Genomic DNA, 25,331 nt, shown 5'->3' on the forward strand with positions numbered 1-25,331 from the left:
GAACACCACCAGGGATGAAGTATTCACAACTTCCTTGAGCAAGCCATTCCAGTTCCTCACTACCCTGACAGTAAAGAACTTCCTCCTTATATCCAGTCTAAACTTCCACTGTTTAAGTTCAAACCCATTACCCCTTGTCTTGTCACCACAGTCCCTAATGAAGAGTCCATCCCCAGCATCCCTATAGGCCCCCTTCAGATACTGGCAGGCTGCTATGAGGTCTCCACGCAGCCTTCTCTTCTCCAGGCTCAACAGCCCCAACTTTCTCAGCCTATCTTCATATGGGAGGTGCTCCAGTCCCCTGATCATCCGTGTGGCCCTCCTGTGGACTTGTTCCAACAGTTCCATGTCCTTTTGATGTTGAGAACACCAAAACTGTACACAATACTCCAAGTGAGGTCTCACGAGAGCAGAGTAGAGGGGCAGGATCACCTCCTTTGACCTGCTGGTCACGCTGCTTTTGATGCAGCCCAGGATGCAGTTGTTTTTCTGGGCTGAAAGCGCACACTGCAGCTGGCTCATGTTCATTTTCTCATCGACCAACACCCCCAAGTCCTTCTCTGCAGGGCTGCTCTGAATCTCTTCTCTGCCCAACCTGTAGCTGAGCCTGGGATTGTTCCAACCCATGTGTAGGACCTTGCACTTGGCATGGTTAAACTTCATGAGGTTGGCATCAGCCCACTTCACAAGCGTGTCAAGGTTCCTCTGGATGGCATTGCTTCACTCCAGTGTATCAACTGAACCACACAGCTTGGTGTCATTGGCAAACTTCTTATATACTATATACTATATATATGTCAGTCTACATACTGCCATGAAACAAACAAGCCTCAACAACCAAGCTGTATAAAGAATGCTTTAAACTATGACTTGTATTTAAGTTCTGCTTTATCCTGAAGAACTGAGATGTATCAAATACTAAAATCTACTAATGGAGTATCAGGGAAATCATCTCCTTGTAAAATTAGACCCTACACACAATAACTAAAGATCTTCTACACGCTGTCCAGATTGTAGCACTTGATGTTTAAAACATGTCAGTGGAAGCTTCTGCCTAGTGTGATGCTCTTGATGCAATCAGAATCTGTTCATCAATAAAGTAAAACCTGCAGAATCTATTCATTTTAAACAAGACCAAATAGAACTAATGGAAGAAAACTATACAGAAAATTCTGATGTAACTCAAGGCTGATAAAAGTGTCATCAGCAGATAGAACATCTTCTATCAGATTACTGAACTACATTTATGAGAATGATATTAGGGCCCTCAGCCATCAGCAAAGTAGTTCCATCAGTGATAAAACTAACACGAACTGAGAGATGCCGATTACTGAAAAGCAAAAACCTTCCCAGGCTGAGCACTGTCTGTCAGCTCACTTTAAAAAGATAGTTCATTTATAACTTGACTCTCCAAAGAAAGGAAATTTGCATTGATGAAAAAAATCTGTATTGTACAAGATGCACTTAAGTAATTGATAAGCAAAATGTATTTGAGGTTTCAGGTTATTCTCCTGCTGAATTCACAACTCCTTTGGACTCCTAAGTGTTTTGCAAGCAGAATTTTTCAGCTGTTTCCAATTCCAGAGATTATTCTATGATTCTATGCATTTCAGAACTTCCACCATCAGAGTGATAAAATTATGCAGTAATGTTTCATATCCTTCCTCCTAAAGTTTGTGATAGTTTGGAAAAGTGTAGTTCTGTTGATAATTTCTTTGAAAGTCACCTGCATTAAGAATGAGTACAGAAAAAATACCCACAGTTAATTCATTTACACAGATATATTTAAAACCTCTATTTCTAAGTTTTAAGTAGGTTTTTGAAGCGTCTTTAAGGGGGACAAATCCTGTATACCTCACTCTGTATGTGTATCTAATGAACACTGATCAAGCAAAGCCAGAACACTATAATCTTTTAAATATATACAATAAAGCATATTTCTAAATGAAACAAATAATAAAAGCATCAATCAGATGTGTTTCCCAGCATGTTCTCAAGTCAAGTACTCATACAGTTAGAGTCAGATTCAAAACTTGCAATTATGGTAACGGAGAAAAGGTAACTAACCAAAAGAAAGTCTGCAGTTTGGCTGAGGCTCAGCCTGTCCCAAGGGTTATACACTTGATATATGCAGTTTTGGTTAGCACTTCCCTTGAATTCAATTCTGAATGTGACAAGCCTCAGTAAGTCTCATTTAGCATTCCGTCTAATAAGGAAATTGAAGAGAAATTTAACTGAAAGTCATGGCATAAAAAGAAAAGAAAAATAAACAATGAAGTTATTTCTATTACTGTAATACTCTCACATTATTATATTACTTCATGATGCTAATGTGGCCTATTTTAGATCATCTACATTTTTGTTCTGTATTACTAACATATAGCTACCATTCCTTTACAAAGTGTTTAATTATACTCATTAAGAAGGAGTAAAAAAGCAATGTTACAGTCGTAACTTTGGCATAGGAATTCTATGTAAGGAAAGATAAAGCAAATGTTTGTACTCTACAGGTTTTTTTCTAGGAGGAATAGTTTCTGTTAAAATGATACATGCTAAAATACATCTTTTTAATTTTGCTTTGTTAAATGAGTATTCATTAAATGTGAAATGATGTTTTGTACTTTTCAATGTTAATTTTTGCAACTATTAGAATCCCTTCAAATGTACAGAATGCAACTTTAGAATTTTACATTTCTTCCATTTTTGAAAAAATAGAGTTGTGCCAATGTATGTTTCTGCCTGACAGTCATTTTAATATCCAAACTTTCCAATTCAAAATAAAAGACACCAGTTCATGAAAACTGATATTTAGGGATCCATTTGTCTCTGAGTTTGCAAGAAACATAGGATACTTTTTCTATTTTAACTATTTCAGATGCTGTATTTGTTCAAAGATATGCCTTACCTTTTGCCTTTCCAATACTTAGGAAGTATTATATAGTGATGGATGCAATGACAATTCTGTGGAACATAAAACCAAATATACTTTATTTAAGGCTGCGTTTCAAGGGCTTTGTTTTTTATGTCTTGGTGAGGAACAGAGAAAATATTCATTTCTATAAAACTTTTAATGAGCCTTCTTGCAGCTTGTCTAGATTTTACATAATGTCTATTGCCAGGGAGATTTTTTTTTTTTTTTCCCCTGGAGCTTTGTGGTCTCTGTTATTGCTTATAAATCTTATTCAAACAGTGCAATGCATTTCTTGGGGGATGTACCTATAGCTACCAGTTCATTATGTTCTACAAGGGCTCATGCAATGTATGAGTCCAGATTATAATATTCTTATTGGCCTTGAGCCAATCTACAAAGAAAAATACAATTACATTACAGAAGACTTTTAAATAAATTGTCAGCTGAATTCAGACTTGCTATAAGACTCCAGCTGCTGTGTCAAATCAATGTGCACCCAGTGAGCTGGACAGAAATGAAGTTCCTAGTAGTGGTCATATTAGGATATTCTAAAACTATCCCAGCAAATATTTTTCATATATGCATGTGAGAACATTCAGTTTGACATCAAAATCAGCAATTCTTTTAACTAGGATATAGGCAGACCTGTCCAGAGCTCAACAACTGTGAGAAACAGCTTAGGTTTTGACCATCTGTAAAGTATAGAGAAAGAAACAAAACAAACCCCAAATAGATATGTATGGAAGCAGCCAAAGTCATGTTGCGCTAGATTAAATTTTTTAACATGTTACCTTTTGTTGTTGTCTACAGGGAACAATGGGAACAATGTCATTTAATTGCGTGATCAGAATCACACACTTGTTGAAATATACATTCAAAAAGGACTGCAGAATAACTCACATATGACAAGAGTATTCCTTTGTCACCCATCTGTTACACATTGTTTAATTGAAAAAAATCTTCACCGGTTTCAATATTCTAGCTGTGCCATCTTTGTGTTTCATCTGAAAACACTGAAAAACTGAAAAATATTGGTGAACACAAACACTTCCCAAGCTGCCTTCTCCCCATGAATTTCAATACTAATTGTATTTCACAAACAGCTTCTTATTTCACTGAAAAATCAACATGATTTTCAAATCATTTATATATGCTGAAATTGTACATACTCTGAGGAAACCTGGGTGGATTGTCGTTGACATCAGTGAGTGTGATATTTACAGTTGTTGAACCCGATAGCCCTCCGACCTGCCCAGCCATATCTTTGGCTTGAATGACAACAGAATAATGCTCTCTGGCTTCCCTGTCCATGTTGTGCAAGGCAGTCCTGATCACTCCTGTGATGGAAAGAAAACAAACAAACAAAAGAAAGATCAGGGTTTGCTTGTCGGAACAAGGGGAAAAGCTGTGAATAACCTTTCTTTTCAGGGAAAGTGGACCATGGTGGATTTTCTGGAAGTACAAAGCTTTTCTAAAATCTAAGTAAGCCAGTTTAGTTGTTTGTGTCTTACATAAATATATGTAAATATGTGTGTATATAAAAAAAAACAACAAAACCAAACAATCAACATGACTGAGAATATGAAGAAATTAAAATCATATGTTAAGCCAACTAAAATAATATGATTAATCCAAATATAACATTCCTAACAAGAATGTACATTTCCAAACTTCCAGTGTTTTCTCACACAATATAACTGATTAAATAGCTACTTAACATTAATGGGACCTCTTAGCCCACTGAAGAAGACACAAATTCCCTTTTAAAAGAAGTTAATTTCTAGATTAAAATATAACTTACCTATTAAAACTACCTGAAACCTAAACTTTCTTATTTGACAAGTCTCAAAGAAACTACACTTTCTTATTTGATACATCAATCATATACATTTATGTTCATAAGTGTAACTTACCTAATACTTGTCTGTAAAGTGGAAGATAAGCTATTCTTGTTTTTATTATAGTATAAAGAGAAAACCCAAACTAAGTGATCCTAAAATTCTATTAATTGTTTTTAGCATGTAAGCAATTACACTTGCAGAAGCAAAGATTACAACAAAGGAGGAACAATCAACTCTGTGGGCTCAGTTTCAGTTGTGGGGCATTTTTTATTTATGATGATGCCTGTAAATTAGGCCCAGCTATTTTCTCTGATCACAGTCTGACTGAAACCTCATGGAGTTCAATAAAGGGAAACGTCAAGTCATGTGCTAGGGAACCAGTAAGTGCTGCAGACAGAGGAGCTGGGAAGCAGCTTTTCAGAAAAGGACCTATGGGGTCCTCAAGTTGGACATCAGCTGACAAAGTGCCCTTGCATCAAACAAGGCCAACACCATCCCAGGCCACATTATGAAAAGTCTTGCTAGTGGGTCAAGAGGACATCCTTCTCCTCTGCTCACCACTAACAAGGCCACATCTGGAATGCTGGGTCCAGTTGTGGGATCACCAGTATAGTGAGTATCTATGTCTTACACAAAGGATATTGACAGACTGGAGTGAGTTACATAGAAGTAAATAAATATGTGACATGCCAAAGCTATTAACATTGAATTAAAAAAAAACCCTAAGACTTTAGCATAACTTGGTTTTGGACTCTTAAGCCAAGTGCCTGTTATAACTAGTAATAAAATATTCCACAGCACGAGTGGTTGTTGCTTCTGTGTAAATATTAAACATACAATAGCTATTAACACAAAGCAACTTAAAAGCCTTGCTCTTCTAGACAGCCTGCTGTACAGCATGATTCTCAAGGTTTTCAAGGTTTTTGATTCCCACAACCTTAGATCACACAAAAAGTGATTTCCAGAACACTATTTTTCTTTTACTTTAAAATTACTTTCTTTGCAAATCTTCAGTTAAGCCATTTAGCCGTTATTACATGCAAAATGGAAATTTTCAGGTAGCTTATACCATTGTTTCTGTTCTATTGTGAAAACAAATCACACACATATAACTAGAATTATCCACAAAGAACAGTGTTTTAAAATATCCATGGAGGTTCAGAATGATTTTAACACAGTTTTCCATTGTAAGTTCCTTTTGATCAGAAGCATGAATTCTGGACAAACTGCCTAAAAATAGTATATTGGCCTGCTTTAGTTCATCAGTGTTTTTTTCTTTCAAATGATACAGTTAGGAACAGAACTCACACCCCACACCCCACCCCCCCCCCCCCAATTTTGACCATGATGCATTGAAATTACTACAATTTATACATACTGTAACAGAAAGCTATGATGACATTTGGCTAAATGCAGTTTCATCAAAATATGGTCCACAAAATCTGGTACTAGTGTTCCAAAAATTCATTTTAGGAAATGGGAAGGTAAAAAAGTATTCAAATTGAAAATGGCCTGCTTTAACACTTTTCAAATATATTGTTTTTGTTTTTCACACAAAACCAAATTTATTGGAATATTTTGTTTATGTAAATGTATGGAGGGAGTATGGGACTTAAAAGAAAAACCTTTCCATTTCAATTTGAAACATATCAAATTTTGCATCGTGGAATATCTGTCTTCTGTACAATCCTATAAATACACTAGTCACATTTTAAAACTAATTTAAACAAGGGGAAAACCCTGAATTAGAATCACTTTCCTCTTCCTTTTTGCTTCAAGTGGTATGGTACTGAATCAATGCTCAGACAGTTACTAAGGATTTGTGGATGACTAATCATTTGATCTCTCCCACTTGCATCAGATTCTTCTTTTCTGATAACAAAACAAATGAAAATGGGCAGGTTTTTAATTCAAAAAACCTATAACCAAAGTTTAAAGTAGGATAAGCTGACTTTGTGCTGAAGGACAGGAGATACATACATACATCCTAAAATTAGATGATCAGTATAAGATATGTAACTATGACACGGACCCTCGTGCTCTATCCTTGTCACTAGCAGTTCCACCAACTGCACTGGCAGTATACTGTTAAAATCATACATCATGCCAAAGTTCTCTATTGAGCACAAAAGGTGTAAGGGGAACTTTCTTGGTTGCCTTTTCTGATAAGATAATACGAAATGCTCCAGCAGTTTCTTTTAAAGTAGGAATTGCCCTTGCATATCTTCAGTATACTTGGCAGGGGATCCTACACATCCCCCAAGAAGACAGGAAATTAACATTAAGGAAGACATCACTCTGTCTAAAACAGTGAGGAAAGAAACTGTAAAAGAAAACTGTCACAGGCTTTTAAAATCTAAATGCAGCCTTAATTTCACCTCAAATTTGTTAGGCAGCACTGTGACCCTGTTAACTGACCACTTTTCAGCTATGTTTCCAGTATTTATTCACCTTTATTAAGAAAGTAAAGCCAAAAAAAAAAAAAAAAATAAAATGCAGACATCACTATGGCAACACCCCACCAGTTTTCTGGTATTAGGCAAAGAATTTTTAACAGAAGTTTGACTGCTATGTCAAAAATCACATGCAACATGTGCCTAAATTTATTCACCTCTATATCACAATTTGGGGCTATTTTTTTTGTTCTTTTGTTTGTTTCTTGCTGGTTGGTTGTTATTTTTTTGTTGTTGTTTTTTTTTTTTTTCTCCTGATAATTTCTACACATGGAAAACACATTTTATAATTTAAATTTATCTTCCCTCACCATGGATGACGAGAAACCTAACTACAGTTTAGGTGAGATTTTATCACCACCTTTTCTAGTGACAACCTTTTTTTCTTCTCCCCTCCTCTCCCCAGATTTACATCATGCTGGTGATTCATCCATGATTGACTAATATACCCAGATTATTCTCCTCCAGTGACACCTCCAAGTTAATGAGACAAGAGTTACTGTGGAGTTACAAAATATCTTGAGTTAGAAGGGATCAAGTCCAACTCCCTGCTCCTCACAGGACTAATTAAAACTAAGCATCATCCTGGTAGTCTTATAATTAGTCCTGCAACATGTCTTTTACTATATAATAATATTAAATGTCATTATGTTCTTCTTGCTTTTGCCCTCAGAGACATAAGCTATTTCCACTGAACTGACAATTCATTGCAACTTTTTGCAGTCAGGATATTTCTTCATGACGATCCTACATTTATCCTCAAAACATCAGACAAAACTGACTGAGAACAACATTGAGATGAAAGACTGATATGCCTGCTACTGTTGATACTCATTTTTGTTCCTTTTACCCAAAGACTCTGTATTTGAGAAAGCTCTGAAAATAGGCTTATTTTTGGCAAGTTGTACTTCCTTCTCCATTCAGACTCTCTGAAACCATTCCTGATATTGAACTGTAGTCAAACTCTCATTTTTTTCAAGGTTTTCTTTAAGATACTTCTATGTGCTGTGTCATCTGACAATGTGTTATGTTGTCTTTTTTAGCGTTCTGTGAAGAACTGTTCTATTTGCACAGAGGAAGAGCTACAACGGAAGGCACAACTGTAACTGAGACTAAAAATCATTACTTTTTAATTCAAGTGCAGGCAATTATTAACAAAATGTCTTCCACAGCCAAGTGTCTAACTATCTGTTTACTGATGTATTTAACTATGTACTTACCTGACAGTCTAATACACTTGAAGTAATTTATCTTTTCACTTATACAAAATAAGATCTTAGTTTAGATTCAGTAACCACTGCAGAATTTTAGTCAGCTTTATTTTACAGATTATTCCTGCATGATGTGTGAATGGAACCTTCCCAGAATAAACCATGGTTCATTTTAAGATTTTGAGCTCAGAGGTTTTTATCTAGTGGGAAAAAAAAAAAACAACAAACCAAACCAAAACCCTGAAACATCTCCACTTTACTGACAAACTAGTTCGTCATGGGCAAGTTAATATTTTTTGTTTGGTAGATTTCCATCCTACTGTTGGATCATGAGCCTGGTCAATAGAGATTTTATGAAGGGCCAACAGGTTGTACTAGATTGCCCATATTTTAGATACTTATTTATCTGTCTTGTCATGATCACAACCACTAAATGGTTCAAACACAATTTAAAATATCTATTTAACAACTGATTAAATGTGTGATTTTACTAATTACTGAGAGAAGTGAACTGTTGTAGATGGTAATTTCATTAATAATATTACTTTTACTTTGTGAATAAAAGATCTATTTTTGTCATGGCGTTGCTTTAGGATATGTAGTTATTATTGTAACTTAATATTCTTATATATTATCTATATTGAAATATTTCAAAATCTACTATTATTCTACCTTGAAAAGATTAGACACATCCTTTTCAGGCAAACTATGGGTTTTGCATTTTGAGACAAAAACTAAGACAGCACAAGTCAGCAGTTATATTTATTTTTCTGAAAACTTCAAAATGAACTTCAAATTTAGAACTTCCAAGGCTTTGGCTTGGATTTATGATTTAGTTCAAACTGTAACTGTAAACAAAATGTGCAATACAGAGATCACGATATACTCCACATTCTGAATGCTCCTATAACAAAGATGTTTTTATTCTAGGCCTTTGAGTCACATTTGCTTCATATAATTAACCTTTTTCATTTTATTCCATTAGAGGGACATCACTATACACTTCATGGCCAAAAGTCAAAGCACTATAGAAGAGAAAATTAGTGGTCAATTTTCTTCTACGGTCATGATTACAGTACTCAGAGACACTATGCCCTTTCTCAAGGAAATTGTCATTGATATAGAATGCATGAATCTAATATTGAAAGACAACTGCTGTAATAAAATAGAAATTGAAATACAAATAATATTTAAAAGAAAATAGTAAGGGGTTGTAAATAAGTAGGTTAGAATAGTGCTCATTTGGTATTGAAAGAAGAGGGGGAGTAATCAGACTGATGATATTAAGATGGATACCTCCAGGGGGGAAAAGCAAAACCAAAAACAAAACTATGCAACTTACTATTAGCAAACGAAGCCTTCTCAAAAATTCTCAATGAGTAACAGCATGAATTTACAAAACAAACAAGTTTTGTGCAGAAGCCTCCTGAAGTAAGAAATCTGAAGAAAGTTTTACTTACTGGGTGGAAAACAGACCTATTTATGTGGCAATGGCATGGATGCCAAATACAATTACAGAACCTTCCACTGTTTTCACAATGCAAAGCATATTCAAATATATTAAGAATTTGCTGCCGTGCTGCATCCCAAAAAGCAGACAAAGAACTCAAATATGCCATATGCAGCTGCTGCAAATCAAAGGAGTATCTGGCATAGAAATACCATTGCAAGTGGTGGCTCTATTTGAGCAGGAAGTTGCATTTTTTCCTTGTCAATAAAGTATACATATACAGATGCCAGGTTTGCCAGCTCTGTTTCAGTTAGTCTGTTTCACAATTTTTTATAAAATGTTTCTCTCAGCCTCATTTGGGCTGGTTTAATCTGCAGAACATTATAATCAGGGATGTTTTTCCATTGAAGAATTGTACTCGTCCCATCATCTTCAAACTGCTGCTATTTCCAAATCACTATGGTATGGAAGAGATATCTTCTGGATTTAGAGATAGTGGATTGTTGGTTTATTCCACTGTGTTGTCATTCCTGTAAACATCGATATTTCACACTGACTTAGACATCTGCTTCAAACTTTAAGGTAATTTACCATTTAAACAAAACAGACTTTTTTTTTGGTGCAGATGTCATTATCTAATCACAACCCAAACTCTTTTAGCAACCCTATGTCCACTGTGGCTCTGTATGGCTGAAAAGGTAAAGGCGTCTATTTGTTCTGTTGAGCTGTACAGACATGGTTCTAAGAGCCTGACGACCTCTGTCAAGGCTGGACTAGAAACCTGAATTTGCATGCACAACTCCATTGGGATCTGGCAGGCTGTATGGCTGCAACTTGAAGTACTGTCTAGAAATACTTTTTTCCTGTGTTTAAAAGTAGCAAAGAAGACTTAATCATGATGGGTAAAACACTTATGAGATTGCAGTACAGACAGGATGGAAACATATTTAAACAGAAACAGCAGAAATGGCACAGAATGAGGTGCTGCTGTCACAGTAACAATAAAGTAAAATACAGGGCCATTCAATTAAGTTGCGTCCAGTAAGACATACAGCATCAATTCTTTAAATATTTTCTAACCAAAGGAAACCAGCTTACATAACTATCTAAACAAAACAGGCATGAACTGGACTGTAAGGAAAAAAGGGGTTCTCAGCTTCCAGAAATATTTTAAGATTCCCTAAAAGAAGTCAGTGGGGGGCAGCCATCACTTGGCACCTCAAGAGGTGGGCAGTAGTCACTGCTAATCACTAGGTTTCTGACTAGGAAACTAGCTGTTTCTTTTTCTGTTTAACAAAGCAGCATTTTTTCCCCAAACACAGTACATGGCTCTGCACCTAATTAGGTGTGGTGTTTATAAGCATTCATATCTTCAAAAGTTAGACTCTTTTGAGCAGAAGAATCCTAACTTCGGAAGGAAATCAAAGTATAACTTGGATTTTTAGTATAATTTATGCAACCTGATACATTCATAGTCAAAATATATTCTTTCAAAATATTAAGATATGAAGTTTAATGGTGAATTCTGTCTCTAACAGAGTCACTGTTAGAAGCCAGATGGGACCACCAGATCCCCTGCAGCACTGAGGCCATTAACTGAACTAGGATTGTACTGAACCTAGCAGCTTGATTTTGGCTGAAGCACATCCTCCTGAAAGCAAGTAATTTTGAACTGAAGTGATGAAGAGGTAGAAGATGCCACCTAGTTCCATGACTGAATATTCCAGTCATTAATCATACAGCCAAAGATCCGGACTTTATGTGGTAGTATGCGCTTCCAATTTCAAATCACCAACTCCTGTTGCCCTCTTTCAGACCATTAGTTCTCAGTATTTCTCCTTGTAAAGGTACTGCTATATTCCCATGAAGCTAACCTTTCTGATAAACTAAACAGTAAAAAACTCTTTACTCTAAAGCCTTTTCTCCCACTCATAGCATTATTTGCTCTTTTCAGCTTTGAAAAATTTTAGAAAACTACAGACACAGGAAATTAATATTGGTATTTCAATAAAGTTACACCCTCACCCCTAATCTTTTTGCAATATATAAGCAATACGTTTAAGGGTTGTATTGATTTTTTTTGGCTTATTTATGCTTTGGAAACTCATTTTGAGCTGCTTTCCTCTTAGTTTACGTAGCTATGGGCTTCCTCGATATAGCTCCATCCTACTCAGTTCTAAGTGTAGGTCTTTGCTTTTACTGCATAGACTGGCACAGGTGATCAAACAATCTAATTTATTTTGGCAGAATGCACTGTTCTTTTAATCATTCTGCCATTTTTGTGTCTTCCAGAAATTTTATTAGCAATAGTCTTATTAATCTTTTAAACTTTAATCCACAAAGACAGAAGCTGAGTAGAGCTGGTTTTACATTGATCCCTGTAGAGCACAGGTGGAATATTTTCCTTTCATGATGATTCTGCCTTGATGACAACTTTTTGTAAACTTCTTACAGGTATATTTACCTATTTACCTTCCTTGGTGAGAAGGGACAACATTATTACACAAGGCAAACAAAACAATTAAGTAAAAAGGGGATGCATTCAGTAACCTGTGAATACAGCAGATGGGAATTTACTTAATTCCCTATCTGAAAACTACATATATGAACGAGTTTAGAAATACCCATCTTAAAATACAAATAGTATTGACCCCTAGTATCAAACATTGCTTCTTATAGTATCACTTACCTTCTGGCCTAAATAAAAATGGATTTAATCTATAGCTTGAATGAAAATGACAAAATAATAGCTGAATTTTGAAGCTGCTAATATTTCACTCATAACCCAAAGCTCCTTATTACTTCCTTCATGATGGAAAGAAAAATAAAGATGAAGCCACAGACTTGACTTCATATTTCTCATCTGTTATTATTAAATTATACTTTTATGCAAATTAAACCTTTTAATAAGTACATGACAATGTATCTAAATAAGTGGAGATAATAAACACAGTTGCCTATTACGATGAATAATACTGTCGTTTCATTTCAAAGTATATCACCATGATAAGAGGGCAAGAAAAGAGACAAAGACTATATGCACAACAAAAAAAAAAAAACAACCCTTTCAAATAGGGTCAAAATGGTGTTCAGCTAATTCAAAAACTGAATGCAACATGCTATTTTGAAAAGATCCCACATATGGACAAAATTTCTGAAAATTGCTAATTGATTTAGTTACAACTGGCAGACAAGATCAAGACATATATTTCAGATTATCTGTTAGTGAGAAAGTTTGCTTAGCCAGCAGACCAATTTACAATTTACATGGTTGTTGTGCTGTTTGCACCCTGTGACACTTACTCATTCCATACTTACGAGCATCCCACTTAACCACAGTGCTTCACTGACTCATGCATAACACATTAAGGATCATATAGCATAATTTATAATTGTTTTAAGTAGTTTAGAGCACATCCTTTCTCAACAGTTAAGTGTCATTATTTGTAAAGTGCAAATGAAATACAATGAGAATGGTGTCACTATGGAAATGTGAAACATTTTTCCATGTATCCTAGGTACTTGAATGACAATGTAACTATTTCTGCTCCACCTGTTATGATAGGGGTCATGCAAGCTAATGTCTGTTTAAAGCAAATAGTTAATCAGAAAATGACATTAGCAAAAATTCTTCATTTGGCAAAGGAAAGTACTTTAGTGCTAGCTTTAGTATATCAGAATGTCAATATATATATGTATGTATGTATGTTACAACAACTACCTTACAAATATAATTAACTGGTTTCCTTATGTCTTTGAAAGAAAAAAACATCCTAGAAACAAAATATTGTAACATTCTCTGGAAAAAAAAAGAAAAACTTGAAACCTTAGCACTATTAAAAGATCCCAATCTATATGCACAATGAAAAATGTTAGTTCAAACTCTATATAGGAGAAAAGATGTCTAAAACCTGCACTTTCAATAAACAGAACACTGACTAAGGAAACACAGTAGATCACAAATAAATACCTTTTAATACACATTAAGTGTACCAAAGTTTTTATGACTGACACAGACAAAAAAAAAAAAGATGATAGTATATGGATTACATTTAAAAAATCCTATAATAAAAATTCTGATATGTGCGTTCACAAACATTGTTTTCTTTCTGAGACCCAACACCCACAAAATCTTTGACTATTAGGTGACATAATAGGTGGCTATTGACTTCTGTTGAGATTCATTCAGGATTTATTGACCTGAGAGTTAGATATCGATCTAGTCAGAGAAAAGATAAATCCCTACCTAGAAGTACAATAAATTTTACAGTTGGCTGTAAGACACAGAAGTCTGTGTTTTTTTCAGTGTTACAGGTGCACTGCTACAAAGAAAATGACTACTGAATTAGTGGAGTAGCTTGTTAAAAAGAGGTTCTCTCCTGGTTGGTAGGAGTGTTAACGGCATATACTTTGAGATGCATCAGACTTTTTGTCCTGGGTTCAGCAGTAGCATGGCAATACGTAACAGTAATACAGTATCACTTGTGGCTCTTTACAAAGTGTGTTGCAGAAGCCATTTACAGAAAGACTGGAGAACAGGTTTTTATTACCCTTTTTAAAAGATAGTGTTTATCAAATGGACAATGAGACACCATATATCCTCAAAAACTGAAGATAATTCAATGGTTTACACATACATAGTTTGCAAAGGACACAGCTATATTGCTCCGCTTTGAACAATATTCTTTTTCTTTCCAAGAACAAGATATTAAAAGTTTCTAAAAGCTGTCTCAAAACATTGAACCCGCTGGCTCTGGTCTCTCTCTCAAAAAAAAAAAAAAAAGGCCTACGAAAATATTTTCTTTATATGATAGCAAAACAATAGAGATAAAAGGTATAATTTTCAAACATATGATGTAATTTTCAAACATAAATGCCTGAGAAAAGTTAGTTAGAAACATGGCCTGCACTTAAGTGTACCCACTTATCCCTAAGAAACCATACCTAACACTGGGTGATATTTCAAAATATTGACTTTACCATTATTTTCTTGTATTTAAAAAATATTTTTCAGAATACTACAAGAGTCATGTTTAAAGGTTCATTCTTGCTGTGAAAACAGGGGAAAGTGATAAGCCTTGCTAAAAGCTAGAGTAAAAGATGTGAGAAGCAGGGGTTCCATCATTTATTATGTCATACCTTGGATAATGTTAACTATTGATAATTTATGACTGCATAAATAATACTGACCATATGGTTAGCAGAACATTTAGGACCACAGTGCAAACAGACCAGTGGTGGCCTATCATTCAGCATTCATTCCATGTTTCTCATCAGTGCCAGGTGGAGTGTAAACTGGGACTGAATGGATGCCTCTGACTGACCTAGTGCTTCACAGAGCAGAAGATGAACAGTTTGCTGCACATACTTCTAGCCCAGAGCTCCTTCCAATTTTTCTATGAAGTACTTGTAATGCAAATACTTAGCAATGATTAGAAAGCAGTCCTGGCCAGCTGACTGCGAACCCCTTTGACCCATAGCTATTCCCCTTTTGTCTCATAGCTATTCTCCCTTTGCATTTTCAAGCTCTAGAAAGGCACTTGTCAGAGTATGACCACTGCAGTTCACACGTAGAATACCATTACATCTTGATTTCAGGAAAAGTGCTGCACTTTAGGAGTCCAGAGATATGAATGTCTTCCCTTGCAATATCTGTGGTTGTAGCTCTGTGCATTTTGCAAGTTCTCACTATTTATTTAAACTTTACATATGTAAATCAGTAGGAACCTTATTTAAGGATATCCCAGTTCTACGTACATGTTCCCAGAAACATTTTTGAAAACCCTTTCTAGCAAAGGACTGCAGACATATCTGTGTATGACAGTCCTGCATAAACACCATAAATTCTTTTAAATATGTCAAAATGGATTTTTTTTTATTTTCTGTTGTAAAACCATTGTTACCATAAAGGCATATAAAAAGACTGAGTTGTCAGCACCTGGGATTTATTAATTAAATCCATATTCTATAATGACACAAAAAAAAATCTTGGTAATTATAGATTTATTTACTGAGTTTACTGGGTGCAATATTTGAAGAGATATACCGAGCAAACAGTATGAAAATGTACGAAGAGTTTCTTCTCTCAAACTGCAGTAACAGTTTAAATTTTTATCTACCTTTAAAGAGTTTCTTGAAGTCTGAAATATAGAGCTCTATTTTAGTCCTTCCATAAAGAGTGATCTACAGACTGGAGTCCTGATTCTCCATGTTGTACTGTGGAGGACTCAAATCTGAAGTTGAAGGTTTTCTAATTACATGTGGATGCATTGCTATCAGTTTCTAAAAAACTTAGCTACACACAAAAACTGTTCTACCAGTACTCCTCTGCAGCCACCAGCCAAAACTTCAGTTTTGCTTTCAGAAATGTTTCAGAGCCCTACTGAATCTTCCAATAAAGCTTTTTTCAGCCTTACTTCTCCTGATAATGGTGTTCATTGTGTAGTTACTGCTGGTGAAGAACATAATGTGAAGATCATCGAACTCTAAAGATTGTTCTCTATGGAAGGACCCTTGTGGTCTCTGACATTAAACACAAACTCTCTATGCACAAATATGTGAATATTTCTCCATTGTTAAAAGGACCACTTTGTGTTTGTCTTTTCCTGTGGTTACCTATCTTAGTTTGAAGCATGGTGATGTTTAAAATGAGCTTAATAAAATGGGCTCATTTGAGTAACAAGAATACTGGGAGTAGTGTACAATGCAAGAATTACAGTAACTCAACCAAAAAAAGGACTCATCCAAAAAAAAAAAAAAAAAACAGAAAGAGGGAAAGAATGCATCCAGGGAGTAAAAAGGCTGTCTACTGTAAAATAAGGCTACATGCTCCGTAGCTTGGTGATTCCTGAAAGCAATGAACTTACTGACCATGCTCAAAGCAACTATGGTTTGTATATGTAGGTGCCTGATGAATACCTATTTCTGTAAATGTCAGATGGAAATATAAGACCACATCCTCTTCTCAGTGAACTCTGTGTTTACTACCTCCTAGTGCTTCTGTGTTTTGCTATTTACCTATTTTTCCCAGCAGTCCATTCAGTTCACTCATCCAAAGACAGCTGAGGAGCAAGCATATTCATTCCAGGCTAGGTTAAACCTGATCTCAAGAGAAAACTCATTCAGTCACTTCTTTGTTATTTTTGCCTACTAAGTAACAAATTTTAAAAATAGAAAAGTTTGCATTTCACATTTTTATAAAAAACAGTATATTTTCCAGGTGGGGAAAAAAAAAAAACCAAAACAACTTTTCCTGCAAGCTAAGGAGTATTCTACCACAAAAATCATTGTGACAGCAATGAAAATAATAAAGTCTCTATCATCCCTCCTCCAAAATTTACCAGCCTGAATTACTCTTTATCCTTTATGTGGATAGTATCTACAAGAATATCACTTTCAAACATCAAGTCTTACTGCCATAAATGGATATGCCCAAGTATTAAGTAAAAGAATCACAGAGAAGTAAGTCTCTTCCTGCCCTAAGGAAGGATAAACTATAGTAGAAGCATTATTGACACGTTGGTCTAATGCGTTTTAGAGACATCCATTAAGAAAGCTGGCATTTCTTAATAAGGCAACCTGGGTTCTTTAACAATCCCACTATAGTTTTTCCTATATTTAGGACATTTCCTATATATGACAAGTATATTTATAGGAAATTTATGTACAAACATGCTATCGTAGGGTAGTACTATCCTTTTCTACTGTTTTAATGATTTAATGAGAAAAAAGATTAATTTGATATTTTATTCACAGTGTGCCAATTATAACTGCATTTCATCCTTTTCACAGTGGTGTTAACTGAAAAGAGTTTACTGTACCACTCACTATGTTCTCACATACATCTGTTGAGCAACACTGAAATAATTTTCCAGATCATTAGGTGCGTTCCCCACCTAAAAGACTGAGATGCTGATAATAACTCAGAAATAATTCAAACAAGTACACACAGGTGCAAACTTGTCAAATGGCGAAATACTGCAAGCATAATGGATTTGCAGTCATCTCTTATAATCCTCTACTTGAATGCAATGTTCATGCTTGGTATGTATTTCCCCTGTGCAGCTGGCATATTATTGCTCCACAATAACAGAGTAGTTGCAGAGCCAAAAGAATGAAACCAAATTCTGCTTAAATAAACTGGCTTCAACAAGGAATTCTGGAGGGAAGGGAAGGAGGAGTGATCACATTTTTCAAAGCTAAATGATATGGTTTCTCTGGTATAAACGGTATGATTATGTTTACATGTATAAATGAATAATGAACTGAATGAGAAATGACAATCATTTGTTTCATGCAGAATTATGGCTTTGTGCCATTATTTCTATTCATCTCTGCAGCAATTCAAAACAAGTAAAGGAAATACAATGTCTTGAAATGTACACTTATGAAAAAAACAAAAGCAGCAGAGCTCAACTTTGGGCATGATGTCCAAAATGATGAGCAGTAAGAAACCCCAAAGGCATAACTCCTCTGAGGCATTCTCAGAAATTCTCACCTACTCAGGTCTTTAAAACTGGAGGAGATATAGGTTGACCCAAATTTCTTGAGACTTTCATAATTCATGTGCAAAACTCACAAATATTATTTTGCATCAAATATCACTGCAAGTGAAATACTGAAAAAAATATGCAGAAGCCTTAGTTTGAGACTTCCAAACCAATCCCTCCAATGTGTAGATTAAAAAAAATAAAAATAAAAAAGGAATGTAGCCTTAACAACCTTGTTTGGTATTACGCTTTCTACTGTCTGGTGGAAAAGGACCTGGAGGTGTTGGTCAACAGCCAACTGAACATGAGCCACACCAGTGTGCCCAGGCAGCCAAGAAGGCCAATAACACCCTGGCTTGTATCAGAAATAGTGTAGCCAGCAGGGCTAGGGCAGTGATCATCCCCCTGTAGTCGGCACTGGTGAGGCTGCACCTTGAACACTGTGTTCAGCGCTGGGCCCCTCGTTGCAAGAGAGACATTGAAGTGCTGGAGCAGGTCCAGAGAAGGGCAACAAAGCTGGTGTCATGGTTTAAGCCCAGCCGGTAACTCAGAACAGCTCGCTTACTCACCCTCTTCTCTGACCCCGCTCCCAGAGGGATGGGGAGGAGAATCGAAAGAATGTAACTCCCACGAGCTGAGATAAGAACAGTCCAGTGATTACGGTATAACACAAAACCACTACTGCTGCCACCAATAATAATAATGATAAGGGAAACAACAAGGGAAGAAAATACAACTGCTCACCACCCACCGACCAATACCCAGCCTGACCAGAGCAGTGATCTCGCCCTTCCAGGTAATTGCCCCAAGTTTATAGTGGGCATGCCGTGCTGTGGTATGAAATAACTCTTTGGTTAGTTTGGGTCAGGTGTCCTGTCTCTGCTTCCTCTCGGCTTCCCCTCCTTCGTGGCAGAGCATAAGACTCAGAAAGTCCTTGGTCAGAGTAAACATTACTTGGCACCAACTAAAAACACTGGTGTTATCAGCGATGTTCTCAGGCTAAAGTCAAAACCACAGCACTGCACTAGCTACTAAGAAGGAGAAAAATGACTGCTCCAGCTGAACTTAGGACAGCTGGTGAAGGGCCTGGAGAATAAGTCTTATGAGAAGTGGCTGGGAGAAGTGAGGTTTAGCCTGAAGAAAAGGACGCTCAGGGGAGACCTTGACGGCCTACAACTACATGAAAGGAGGATGTTCTGGGGTCGGTGTTGGGCTCTTCTCCGAAGTAACAAGTGACAGGACAAAAGGAAATGGCTTCAAGTGTCACCGGGGGAGGTGTAGACTAGTTATTAGGAAAAAATTTCTTCACTGAAAGGGTTGTCAAGCATTGGAACAGGCTGCATAGAGAAGTGGTAGTCACCAACCCTGCAGATATCTGAAAGACATTTAGACATGGCACTTAAGGCCATGGTTTAGTGATGAAATGTATTAAAAAATCTCTGAGTTAAGGAGGAAAAATGTAGGAAACCAAGTCAGACAGGCAAAGATGTTGCACACTGAATTGTCTTATACAGGCTTAGTATGTTGTATACTGAATTGTCCGATATAGATAGAATTGCCTATCTCTAACAACTGATCCATAAAACATTTTAAAAAGCAATGGCCTATTTCTGGGAATACTGTAAAGTTGTTTTTTTTTGTTTTTTGAGAAAATCTGAAATGCGCCATCTTATGCTTTATATAGTATGTGTTGCAATAAAACTTCTGGCAATAAATTAAAGGGCAGTCTTAACCATTGAAATTCTATGTTCATCCTTGATACAGATGTGTATGAAGTGTGTGTCACATTACTCTAATGTATTTACAACCTGAGGGGAAACAACCCGCATGATATATGACTTAAATATATAACTTTTAAGACATAGGTTTCTGTTGAAACTGTTCAGTTACAAATCCCACTTTTTTGGCTAAAATATATAACTTTTCAAAAAGAAGCTATTGCTAGTTTCGGACACATTCTCCAAGTTGTTTTGCATTTGGAGAGCTGTCCATATAAAATATGCACTATTTCTCAGTAGCTTTTCACAACTATGAACACAGCTCTCCCTTAGAAAAGAAGAAAGTAATTCCTGTTCTTTAAACTATAATTACAAAATAGAAATGGAGCTGTCTTCTGTCCAATTTAATTATTTTCTGCTCAGGAGCCAAACTACATAAAGTTTGCTCCCAGGTGAGAAGGAGATACAATCTCCCTTTCTCTCAAAACCCTAAACCCTTCCACTATGTAAGTATGCTTGCACAATGTTATTAGCTGGATAAATTTAAAGTTGTGCAAATAGATGCAGTAATAAAACATAGTATCATTTACAGATAGTTATTCTTATCAGTACTTCAGTTACTGATACTATTCCTTCATGGGCACTGAAGGGACATGGGAAAAAGTGTCTGACTAGAACTCTTGACATTATTTTTGACATATCTCAAACATTTCTTGAAAATGTTTTTCTTTATCTGTATAAGTTTGAAATATGAAAATATTTTTCCATTCATAGTCAGAATGAAAGTAAATCAACTTCAGGAATCTTTATGAAGAGATTCTAAAGATCACTAATACTGAAGATGTCTATACTAGTAATGCTAAATTCTTTCATTTTGAGTTGAATTACTACTTACAAATGTAAAAATAAGATTCACATCAAAGACCTTTCTGAACAAATAAAACTGAATTATCTGTACAAAGTGTTTTAATTCCAGATATTCAGGCTTTTCCAACAGAATTGTTGTAGGCTATAGAGGCACACTACATATGCAAAAGCATAAGGGGGATTTTTTTCAGTAACAAAATTCTTATTTTTGTATCTTGATGACCTTGTGAGAAAAACATGCATGCGTGTAACTAAAATGCTTGAGTATTGCAATTTTCTGTCAGAGGTGAGTTGGCAGTTTTACAGTGTTTTTTATAGCTAGTACAGAATATAGCATGCTGACTTAAAAAGCTGTTCAATCACAATGCTTGTCTTTCAGGCTCGCTGCCTAGATGGTAGATTAACTAACTTTATATTGTTAAAGCTATTTTTTGTTAAAAGCCTTTGATAGCAAAGCCCTTTGCTATTTGTCAGACTTCCCTCTTCAGTCTTGTCCTGAGAAGTGACTATGCTTATATAAACTCTTTACAGATCATAGCTAAATCTCATACTTTAAAACAACAGGTGGTTTTATCTGTACTGCCACAATTGCTAAGATTTATCACTCCTATCACATCCATTTCAACTCAGCCCTCCCCATCTTACAATTATAATAATTTTCCTTAACGACCACAGTATTTCTCAATAAGCCTTCTCTGACACTGAATTATCCTGACTGCCACTTTTGCTTAGATTTTTTTTGGTAGAACAGTAGAATCATAGAATTATCTGGGTTGGAAAGAAACTTTAAAGGTCATCTAGTCCAACCCGCTCTGCAGTGAGGAGGAACATCTTCAACTAGATCAGGTTGCTCAAAACCTTGTCCAGCTTGGCCTTGAATGTTCCCAGGGATGGGGCATCTACCATCTCTCTGAGCAACCTTTGCCAGTATCTCACCACTCTCACTGTAAAAAAAAAATAAATTGCTTAGATCTAGTCTGAATCTCCTCTCTTTTGGTTTGAAACCATTACCCCTTGTCCTGTTGCAAAAGGCTCTGCTAAAAAATTGGGCTCCATCTTTCTTGTAAGTCCCACTTAAGTACTGAAAGGCTGCAATAAGGCCTCCATGAAGCCTTCTCCAGGCTCAACAACCTCAACTGTCTGAACCTTTCCTCACAGAAGAGGTGTTCCATCCCTCTGATCATTTTTGTGGCCCTCCTCTGGACTTGCTCTAACAGGTCCATATCCTTGTGTTTGGGGCCCCAGAACTGTAAACAGTACTCCAAGTAGGGTCTTACAAAAGCATAGCAGAGGAGAGAATCATCTCCTTCAACCTGCTGGTAATGCTTCTTATGATGCAGCAGAGGACATGGTTGGCTTTCTGGGCTGCTAGCGTGCACTGTCAGTTCATGGCCAGCATTTTCTCATCCACCAGTACCCCCAGGTAAGGATGAGCTACCGAAGTATTTTTCTTACTAGAGAAGAATTAAAATAGAAATTGCTTTGGAATGTGCAGTATTGGAGGAATATCAATATGTAACCAGAACATAGCTTTGCAGCTACATCTTATCACAGTCTTTGATAACAAACTCTAAAGCCAGAAGTCCAAGACATAGTTAAAGCCAAAGTTCGTGCCATAGCTTTCACAGTGATTCTATCAGGAGTAAATTCAGTATAACTGCACAGACTTAGAGCTGTGTATGAGTTTGGAAAGAATAAAACAAAACTTCAAGGACTGCATAAGCTTACTGCAGAAACGGCCATGAAGTGCATTAATAAAGAGTCTTCTCTGATAAATACAGTCTGTGGAAATTAAACCATGTGCATATTAGAATTGAGAGGGTACAGACTTGCAAAACCATCTTATCTTGATAATTCCATTATATAATGATTAGTTTCAGCACATTTGGTTTTATTTCAACAGTTTTTGCTAATACCTATATTGGTGGCAGGAACTGTCAGGATTTTCTTTTTTTTTATTATTTTTAATTCTAATAGTAATTTTCCCATTTTATTTATTAGAACTTGGAGGAACACTAACAAGGAAATTAATGTGTTCCCCCACTTTCCCTTATGAGAACTATATCTACAGAACACATTGTTTTTTGTTTTTTTTTTAACATAAGAGCAAGGATGAAGGAACTATATGTACTGGATAAATGTCATAACACACAGCAAGAGAAGACATCTTTTAAAACCAGACAGAAATAAGCCAGCCTTGCTTCCCCAAGAATCAGATCACAGCACTGCCCTCAGTAGTTAAGCACACGTTTGTGAGAGAAATGAAGGGGAAGGGGCTAATGTAGTGAATTTATTAATTCTCCACTAGACCACAGGTTGCTGGAATTGAACTCCTGGGCAAGAAAAAGCCGGTATTAGATTACAAATATAACATGTTAACAGATGTTGGATCTTATATGAGTTATTACATGTGTCATTTGAATAATATGCAATAACAGCTACTGGTTGATAAACAGTGCTTACACTAACACTGGTCAAAGCAAACTGTTCTTTATTTTATATTACCAAAGTGCTGGTTTCCAACTAACCCTTTAAAGTGAACATTTTTATTTAAGCTTTTCTCCTTCTCTCACCTACAGTCTGCTTTCCCTCCTATGGAGCTAATGTAATTACTCTAACATCCAGTAAGTTAACCAAAGGCAGACACTGGCTGATACATTCATCATACTAATTATGTGTTGCATGGTATGTTTCTCCCATCAAGTGCCTCCTACATATTTGATATATAAACCTTTCAAATCAAAAAGAGGAAAAATGAAAACAAGTCTCAAAGCCAAGCTGTGTGATTGAATCACTTATCCTAGTGTCACTGAACTACAAAATCAATTAATGTCTTCTATCATATTCAGAAAGTGCTATCTAATAGGCAGCCTGAAACAAATTATACACTAGATATTCAAAAAAAGCAATTCCTCCTTCTATTTGGGATTAAAATGTAGGTAAATTGACTCTTTCTCTACATGTTCAGAGTATAAGGGAACAGGTCATTTTTCCTCCACAAGATTTTCAAAAAGATTCTGAATGGCTTGCTAGGACAAATCAAGATGTAATTGAAATTCTGGTTGAGAAACTCGCAAAGGAATATTTAACTGAGGTGTAATTTCTATGTAAAGTAACTTTCCCTAGATGCATTAGTGCTTCATATAATTTAACCAGTGGAACTGACCTCTCCTCTAAATGGATTTAAAGAAGGAGTCAACCCACACAGTATCTTTTCAAGTAAACAAATCTGCACAGCTATCTCATTACCATACTCAGCACCTCTGTTTTGGTTTCCCAAATGTGAGTAGTCGTACCATCAAGTAGATGCCCATTCAGTCAGCTGATTGGAGCTAGCCTAGCTAGAGACACAGCCGGCACGCTTCAGCGACGCGAGGGTCAACGGAGATTAGGAAAATCAGAAGGGATAGCGCAGAGACATCGCAACTCCCGACATCTCCCGATCCCCGAAGCCCCAGCAGCCCTTGCGAGAGAGAGGCTGACGTGGCGGGGGGCGTTCCCACGGTGACGGCGACCACTCCCCTGCTGCTTGCCTTGAAAAAGCCTTTGAGAGGGGAGCGACCGGTCGCTGCCCACCGGGCACAGGGAGGAACGAGCAGGTCGTGTTGCTGGTGTCCCAGACTGCGCACCAATATGGTTGCCTCCAGAAAGAGAGCTTGCAGTAAGGTGACTACAGCAACTCAGACAGAGACCCCGTCCCAGACCGTGGCTGTTCAGGTCTCTGGGTGCAGGGAGTGCCAGAGCCTGCTGCTGGTGGGGGAGGGAGGACAGCATTCCACCTGCGTGAGGTGTGAGCAGGTAGAAGATCTGCTTAGCCTGGTGGCAAGACTTAAGGAGGAGGTTGAGACACTGAGGACCATCAGGGAGTGTGAAAGGGAGATCGACTGGTGGAGTAACTCCCTGGCGGGCCAGTCGAAACTGTTCCAGGGAGATACCCCCCAAAAGGGGAAGGACCCCCTGCCTTCTCACACAGAGGGGGATGGCCCGAGGCAGCCCCTGCCCTGTAGCTGTTGCGCAGAGGTAGGGGACCAAAAAGATGACGAGGGTTGGAAGCGAGTTCCAGTTCGACGTCGTGGGAAACCCTCCCCCCTTCCTGCCCTGCTTCCCCAGGTGTCCCTCCGTAATAGGTTCGAGGCCCTGGATCTTGAAGGAGAGGTAGGTGAGAATGTGGGGCAAGGCCAGCCCACAAGGCCACATAGGAAAAGGGAGTCGACTTTGCACCTCAAGACTGCCTCTGTTAAGAAAGAAAGAAGGGTCATTGTAGTAGGGGATTCCCTTCTGAGAGGAACAGAGGGCCCGATATGCAGAGTTGACCCTCATCATAGGGAAGTGTGTAGTCTGCCTGGAGCCCGGATCAGGGATATCACCAGGGCGCTCCCCAACCTGGTGCA

The 25,331-nt window shown here is 36.9% G+C and overlaps 1 protein-coding gene across 2 annotated transcripts in view; it reads right to left on the reverse strand.

Moving 5' to 3' along the window:
- The window catches only part of CDH18 (cadherin 18), a 274,706-nt gene that overhangs the window by 80,330 nt on the left and 169,045 nt on the right, over nt 1-25,331 (reverse strand). For both annotated transcript variants that reach the window (XM_061449261.1, XM_061449260.1), the window contains exon 7: nt 4,081-4,248. In XM_061449261.1, the coding sequence (XP_061305245.1) occupies nt 4,081-4,248 (168 nt within the window). The remainder of the gene's footprint in view (nt 1-4,080; nt 4,249-25,331) is intronic.

This window comes from Pezoporus flaviventris, unplaced genomic scaffold (assembly GCF_033815535.1).
Source record: "Pezoporus flaviventris isolate CSIRO_AGI_PZ_B2104156 unplaced genomic scaffold, CSIRO_AGI_Pfla_v1 ptg000007l, whole genome shotgun sequence".
Taxonomy (NCBI): Eukaryota; Metazoa; Chordata; class Aves; order Psittaciformes; family Psittacidae; genus Pezoporus; species Pezoporus flaviventris.